This window comes from Mus caroli, chromosome 14, assembly GCF_900094665.2.
Source record: "Mus caroli chromosome 14, CAROLI_EIJ_v1.1, whole genome shotgun sequence".
NCBI classification, from domain to species: Eukaryota; Metazoa; Chordata; class Mammalia; order Rodentia; family Muridae; genus Mus; species Mus caroli.
Window position 1 is genome coordinate 47359277 of NC_034583.1, and position 7400 is coordinate 47366676.

The 7400-nt window shown below is 44.5% G+C and overlaps 1 protein-coding gene across 2 annotated transcripts; it reads right to left on the reverse strand.

The window, feature by feature from the left end:
* Positions 1-249: 249 nt before the first annotated feature.
* LOC110309194 (mast cell protease-like protein) lies at positions 250-2591 on the reverse strand. Of its 2 annotated transcripts, XM_021181686.1 has the most exons (5): positions 2537-2591; positions 1886-2036; positions 1239-1374; positions 789-1043; positions 250-393 (listed from the first exon to the last, which is right to left on the reverse strand). In XM_021181686.1, the coding sequence occupies exons 1-5, from the start codon at positions 2589-2591 to the stop codon at positions 250-252; spliced, it is 741 nt and encodes a 246-aa protein (XP_021037345.1). The 2 variants fall into 2 exon arrangements, with proteins under 2 accessions (XP_021037345.1, XP_021037346.1); XM_021181687.1 differs by lacking the exon at positions 789-1043.
* Positions 2592-7400: the final 4809 nt, after the last annotated feature.

A 7400-nucleotide genomic window follows, 5' to 3' on the forward strand; every position in this document is an offset into this window, starting at 1 on the left:
AGAGCCGAGAGTGGAGTCACACAGCTGCTGAAGGTTAGGTCTTTACTGAGGTGCATTACAGGGAACAGTCCATCATCTCAGACTTTATTTTTCAGATCATCTTGGGGACACGCTGGAAGCAGACTGGGGTCAGGCGGGGGACATGCTGAGGGTAGCAGGTGACAGGATGGACACATGCTTTGTTGAACCCAAGGGTTATCAGAAGAGCTCTGGCTTGAAGACTCTGACACACACAGGTCAGGCTTTTCACTACTTGCCCTTTATGACTCTGTTAATCCAGGACACATGTGGGGAAATTCGAGTGAAGACTGCAGGGGGCTTTGCATCTCCGCGTCCATAAGATACAATACCATGGGCCACCCCAGCACACACTAGAGGTCCTCCAGAGTCTCCCTGTAGGTGAGAAAAATCAGACTATGAGCATAGATCACCTTCCCCCAACTACAGACCCCCCCCCCAATCATAGCTAACTCCATAGGGTAGTAAGGGTTCCAGGCTCCCTTCGGGTTTTAAGTTAGGAATTTAATGATTGATTTTGCTCCCTCTAGCTTGGTCCCAGTGTTGAGACTGTTTCCCTTGTTCCCTTCATTTCTATTCTGGAGCTTCATGGGAAGGCTAAGGAAGGGCTTTGGCATAGGCAGATGGGAACAAGAGGGATAATTTCAGTTCCCTAAGGGATAGCAGCCTAAGAACACAGGCATTGGTTACTGCCATGGAGAAATGCTCGGCACACTTCCTCCTCTGATGCTGTTGCCTGATGAAGGGAGGAAAAGCAGGTGTGTACTCACCATGTATACTGATGCCAGTTTTCTGGGACTGCCCACGCAGATCTGGAGGCTATCCTTGTAACGCCTATATGCTTTACAGGCCTTTTTCCCCATGATTCTCAGTTCTACCTCTCTCAGGGTACGTGAGATACGTTTTTTCACTCCAGTTCGCCCCCAACCAGCTGCCCAGCACATCGTCCCAGGCTTGGCAAAATCAGAGTGGCCAGGCAGGGGAACTACATCCACAGCAGAAGTCAAGTTAGCTTGCTTTTTAAGCTGATGAAGGAAGAGAGAAAAGAAGTCAAACCAAAAAAGGATGCTTGGCCATGGGTTCTTTCCCATTGGGGCAGCAACAACATAGAATTCAGAGGTTAAGTTCTAAGGAAATGGACAAGAGAGAATTTAGAAGGTCTGAGCCAGGTGGAGAGTTAAGGATGGAAGACTTGAGATGGGTAAGAGAAATAAGGGCACCTTCAGTAGTACGATGTCATTGGACTTGGAAGATACATTGTAATTTGGAGGCAAGATGTATTTTTCAACTTTTATCTTCTGCTGTGTGCATTCTCTCTTTCTCACATTATGAGCTCCAAGGGTGACAGTCATTCTTCTGTTGAAAGAGAAACGCAGCAGTGAAAAGAGTTGGTCTTGGGGGTAGGATTCCTTCCAATGAGAGGGGCACCAGCGTCTTTCTTCTCTATCCCAGGGCAGAGCCCCTAGAGAGTCTTGAGATGGAGCTCCCAGGACCACAGCCTTGCCAGAAGGACGTGGCTCAGGGAAACACAGGACAGAAAATTCTCCCCACTCCCAACCCCCAGTACTTGGATTGAAACCATGGTTTGGCCATGGCTGATGGGCACTCTGCATTGACTTACACTCCAGCCTTTGTCTGAGCTCTGCTGACACCAGGACAAGCCAGAGCTGTAGTTTTCCTCCTGACTAGAGCCCTGGTAAAGCTCTGACCTCTGAAAATGAACACCACACATGAGATGGCCCAGTGTGTGGCCCTGTGCTCCCTTTTCCTCTCTGTGTAAGGAGAGCCCATCTTGAAACTTCCTCAGGCCTCTGCTGCTCTGGGACTCTGGCTCCTGCATTTCCTCACAGGAAGAGAAGCCTCTTACCTTCCTCTGCAGTGTGCAGCAGTCATCACAAATTGGGGCGTTATGAGAAACCCACCACAGATTGCCACATAACCTTTCTTACTGAAGGTATTCACATAGGCCATGTAAGGTCGGGAGTGTGGTTCACACTCAACACCACCAATAATCTCCTCTGAAACACAGAACCCCCAGTCCCTAGTCACAAACTTGTGGAACACCCCAACACAGCACTGTCAGGGAAAGATAGGGCTAAGGCCCAGCAACTGCTCCAAGCTCACCCCACCTCACATGGGGCTCAGGCTCCTCCACATGTCCTTTGGTTTTTTTCTCTCCTGTTGATCTTTCCTCCCCAGTCCTCCCTGTCCACCATCATCCTTCATTCAGAACACAATGCCCATTCATATTTCTGGGTTTCCATTCCATTAGGCGTTTCTCCACACCCTCATCCTGTCTTCCTCAACACTAAGGGAAGGCCACAGAAGAGCTGCCCATCAGAACAGAGAGTAATTTGATGAAGGGGAATTAGTTTTTCATTCTTCCTTGACCTACAGATTTCCCCTGGACTATGTTAGGTTAAGATCCTACCTCATGTTAGGGTCTCTGTTACCAAAGATAAGATATTAAGGTCGGTTTCTGAAAACTCAGAGGTTAGGGAGATGAAGACAAACTCACCAGCTCCAGCCCCAGAAGGCAAGAGAAGTGCCATCAGGAATAGTAAGGCCTGCATCTTGCCAGTGTCAGTCGCAGCCTGGAGAGAGATTTTGGTGTGTTCTTGTCCTGGTTCCTGCTTTTATAGCTCCAACGTGGGAGAAAGGCAGGGCTGGGAACCACAGGTCTGCCTTGGTCAAGGTTTATTTTTTTTTATCAAAAATTCTCACAACTCTGCTTTGTGATGGTGTTGAATCTGTGGCCTGATCATGAGACTCCTGGATCCCATGATGAGGTGGTGACTGCACCATTCAAAGTGGCTCCCAGGAGGAAGGAGAGCAACACAAAGGGAGGGCAACCTTGATCAGGGATCATAGAACTGTTCTTGAAAGCATCCAGGTATTATTGTCAGCTTATAGACCCATGCTGCATATGTGTAAAGACTCAACTCCGTTCCTGTAACACAGGTGTCTGTGGTTTGTGAACATATGGGTGAGAGGAAGTACATTTTATTTACAAAAACTGGTGGTGGGCTGCTTTAGCCTGAAGGTTCTTGTTTGTGTTAACCAGTGTGAGGGCATCTCATCTTTATTCAAATAAATCAGAGATGATAGAATGGCTGTGAGAGAAGAAAGATTTGAAGCATATTGAATACACAGCATATGAGGCATAACCAACACCTTAATTAAATCAGTGGTGTTCAACTTTCCTAATGGTGTGAGCCTTTAATTCAGTTCCCACATTGTGGTGACCCCAGCCATAAAATTATTTCATTGCTATTTCATATCTATAATACTGTTACTGTTGTGAATTGTGATGTAAAATATGTGATATGCAGAATATCTGATATTTGACCCCTAAAGGGGTCATGACCCACAGGTTGAGAACAGCTGCTGTAAATGCATGTTCTGATTTAGTCATATTAACAGCCCCTTTGATAGATGTTGCGATACACATTTAGGGAGAACTCAATGGACTTTCAGGACATTACAGAACAGGAAGATCATACATTTAAGTTGGTTTCTATAACTTATTCTTTTCATTCCAGGGGGATGAAAAGAAAACACAATGGAATGTTTAAAGTACCCCCTCTGTGTTCCACAGAGGATCTCAGGATTGCTAGTTATATGTGGAGAGTCTCCTTGCCTGAGAACAATATCAAATGTGTACAGATCAGTATTGAGACTTGGAGCTTTCATCTTTTCATGTGTCACTGGAAATTAAGCATGGCTCACAGTTACACAGAAATGTACCATTGGTTTAAAAAATTATTCCTGCTTAAATAATAACAATTTGGAATTCTGTGCATTTTAGAATAACTGACATATTGTCACTTTTCTGGTCTTTACTTTCTTAAGACCCCGCCATCCCTGGCTATTGCTGGTTCTATTTTACAGTTGAGGAAACCAAGCCTTTCCGGAGTGTCACAGCCACTGAAATATCAGAATTTGGTCTCAAAAGAGTAACTACCAAATTCCCCTCTAATAACCTTTCTCTGTGGAAGGCTGCTTTTCTTGATTGCCAAGACAAAGCAAGAGAAAGCAAACACGAAGGCCCAATAGAGTCAGCTCACCTGTCCACAAGCTCATCGGGACTGACCTTAGAACTGATCCCATGTGTTGAATTGCTCATACATGCTTTCCCTCATGGCTGGACCTTATAGAACAGAGATCCTCAATGTAAGGAAGAACTGGGGATTGTTTTTGTTCACCAATCTAGATGTAATTTAAAGGCTTTGCAGATCCTGTTGTAAGTGATAAAAAGTCATAGTTATAGGGGTGAGATTATTTCTAGGTCTTGTAGAAGAGCAAACCTGCCACTTAAACAATGTCATCCATGGGTGTCTGCAATGCAAGGTAAGACTTTGTGTGACCAGGTATTTATAACCACAGATCATAAGAGTGTACAGTGTTTCCTCACTGTGTCTAAGTACTCAAGACCATAGGCAAAGAAAATTCTGGGCTTTAGACTTTATCTTTGGTCTACATAATAATGAAAACTTTTATTTCCTTTCTGAAAGATGAAAATAAATTATTGTGAAGAAATTACAAGTAAAAAGATATCATGCAGCTAGATTAATGTAGCCACTCAAAAAAGCACTTGTGCAGACTAAAAACTATGCATCTCAATGAATCACACAGTTGGAAACAAAGTTCTAGAGTCATAGAGCTTTACAGAAAGAATCTAGGTCTGACAAAAGACTCATTGACTGCCATATAGAGGCGCAACTAGTTTTCCATTCTTGGACCTGACAACTCAGATCTCTTCGCATGATGGAGACTGGGTACCATTGAGGAAAGTTCTGGCACCAACTCTACCCTTCTGTATTTCCTCCCTTTGCTTCCTCGGAACTACAAGGGTCTGTCAAAGCACAGTGATATGAATTACAGAAAAGTAAATCAATATTTTTTATTACTGGGCATTGTATCTGACCTGATAATACTTTGTAAAGACCTCAAATCCTTCTGTGAAGCCTCAGTTTTAGGACAGGCTTTGGAGGTCGTAAACACACTGGGTTCCAAACAAACAGTCCCTTTTTCCAATTCCTGAAGACAGATATAGGAGAGGCATAGTCACCAACTGGTATCATCCCCATAGTGGTTGGCTGAATCAGGAGGGGACATTGTGATAGAAACTAGTGGAAAACTTCACAACTGTCTCTCCTTACCAAAAAGGAAACCAGGGCAATGCTATACATGGAGCTATCAGAGGACAGTGTGGCTACGTGTTATTGAATAATGCAGACAAGGTGATCTCGGCTATATCTCCTTTCAGGATATCTATTCACATCTTGGAGAACTACAGTGGATTATTGTAAACTTAAATGTGTGCTGAATCTAGCTGTAGATGCTCTTGGTGTAGTTTTATTGTTGCTACAAATGACGCATGCCTGGCAGCTAAGAATCTGGGAAACACATCAGCATACATCATTAGGGGCAGTAATGTCTATTGCAGGAAACCCAGTCATGTCACACTGATGGTATCGGGTTCATTGGGATTAGAGTGCAGGAGGTAGCACCTACTGTACACTCTTGCCTCAGAGTAGGAAATAAATTTAAGAACATTGACTTTAGAGAACTATCCATGGTCAGTGATATTTCATATGTCCAGTTTTCTCTTCCTGAGTAAGGTTGTTGCATCTGGCTGATCCATCTCTGGGGAAGGGGGAAAATCTTCTCCATATATTAGAAGGGAAGTGGGCTGAGGGAAAAAAATGATCACACAGAATGGCTCCCTAAGTAGCATCCAACTTGAGTGTGGATGTTTAGAATAATACAATCCTACCTAATGGTTTCATGGAATACAGTGATGTACAGAAGTTCAAACCCAAAATAAAAACATCTTCAAATTTCAAAAAAAAACACCTAATCTATAACCATAATAACAAGTCCAACCCAAAATTTTGTTTCTTGACTCCCGTTTTCTTTTGAACAATGATAGATGCCTGTGCAGTTATAAAGCAAAGCAAAACAAAACAAAAACAGAGCCATCACCTTGTCAATAGTCACCACATGGAGGATGAGAGGCAATGAATGGAGACCTTCAGCTCCAAGCCCATGGCATGGGGTCCTAGTTTGTTGGGACATAGCACTGATCCTTACCTCTAGTCTCTTGGGAATCTTACCTTTCAAAGGAAAACTATTCACCCATAATAACAGGAAAAGGTGTCTCCTTTTAGAGACTCTGAAACTGCTGGAGACGGAAGGGAGAGAGCAGGCAGGGGATTGTGAGGAGACTACGATGAACTCGGTGAATATCTTAACATTCCTAAGGAATGCCATGTGGAGGATGGCACAGTCCTTTCCCAACGCACCCAGAAACCAGAGATGGGAGTGGGACTCACAGGGATGTGCCCTGCTCACATAAGGATAGGCTCAAACGTGTTTGTCTAATTGTTGAGAGATTGTTTAGAATCATATGTTTGGCAATGATGATTGTGTTTAAGAAGCCTTCACAGTTTGGGTAATTTCTCTTATGTATTTCTGCAATACTTCTCTTATGATTCTGAAATACTATCTAATATTGTCTGTCTGTCTGTCTGACTATCAGTTCTCAGCATCAGCCCAGGCCTCAGCAGACATCTTAGCCACCAATCTATTAATGGTTTTTTCATATCTCTAGGCTGTTGTGGAGTTATGCTACCACAAACAGTCATTTTCCCACGCCTCCATGAAGCTCATTTAGCATACCATTGTTGCTATGGGAATCTCCCCAGCTCCTGAGCCAGTGTGACAGAGTCAGAGGCCCTGACCTCAGTGAGTATGCTGTGTGCTCCCTCCTGTGGTATCAAGTAGGGTGGGTAACCTCCTCAGTAGAGGACCCACTGGGGTCCCCTCCATAGGCTTGGGATTCCCTGTCTCCTGCCTTTGTTGCAGCAGGCCAGCGGCCCACATGTCTGGGTTCTAGCCTGGGAGGCATCCTGGAATCTGGAAGAGAAGAAGGATCTAGGCAGTGCGAGAGAGAATGGAACCAAAACAACTAGTCTGCTCAAGGTTCAATTTTACTATTCCCAGACACTGGGTTATGAAGAAGGGGAAGGGGCCTGTCTTAGTCAGGGTTTCTATTCCTGCACAAACATCATGACCAAGAAGCAAGTTGGGGAGGAAAGGGTTTATTCAGCTGACACCTCCATGCTGCTGTTCATCACCAAAGGAAGTCAGGACTGGAACTCAAGCAGGTCAGGAAGCAGGAGCTGATGCAGAGGCCATGGAGAGATGTTCTTTACTGGTTTGCCTCCCCTGGCTTGCTCAGCCTGCTCTCTTATAGAACCAAGACTACCAGCCCAGAGATGGCACCACCCACAAGGGGCCTTTCCCCCTTGATCACTAATTGAGAAAATGCCTTACAGTTGGATCTCATGGAGGCATTTCCTCAACTGAAGCTCCTT

Bases quoted from the DNA above. Each gene is read 5' to 3' on its own strand.
- LOC110309194 (XM_021181686.1), bottom strand. From the start codon at position 2,591: ATGCAGGCCTTACTATTCCTGATGGCACTTCTCTTGCCTTCTGGGGCT. The intron at 1,375-1,885 runs GTAAGAGGCTTC...CTCTTTCAACAG, and splicing joins GCTGCACACTGCAGAGGAAG to AAGAATGACTGTCACCCTTG. The intron at 1,044-1,238 runs GTGCCCTTATTT...TTCCTTCATCAG, and splicing joins ATGACATCGTACTACTGAAG to CTTAAAAAGCAAGCTAACTT.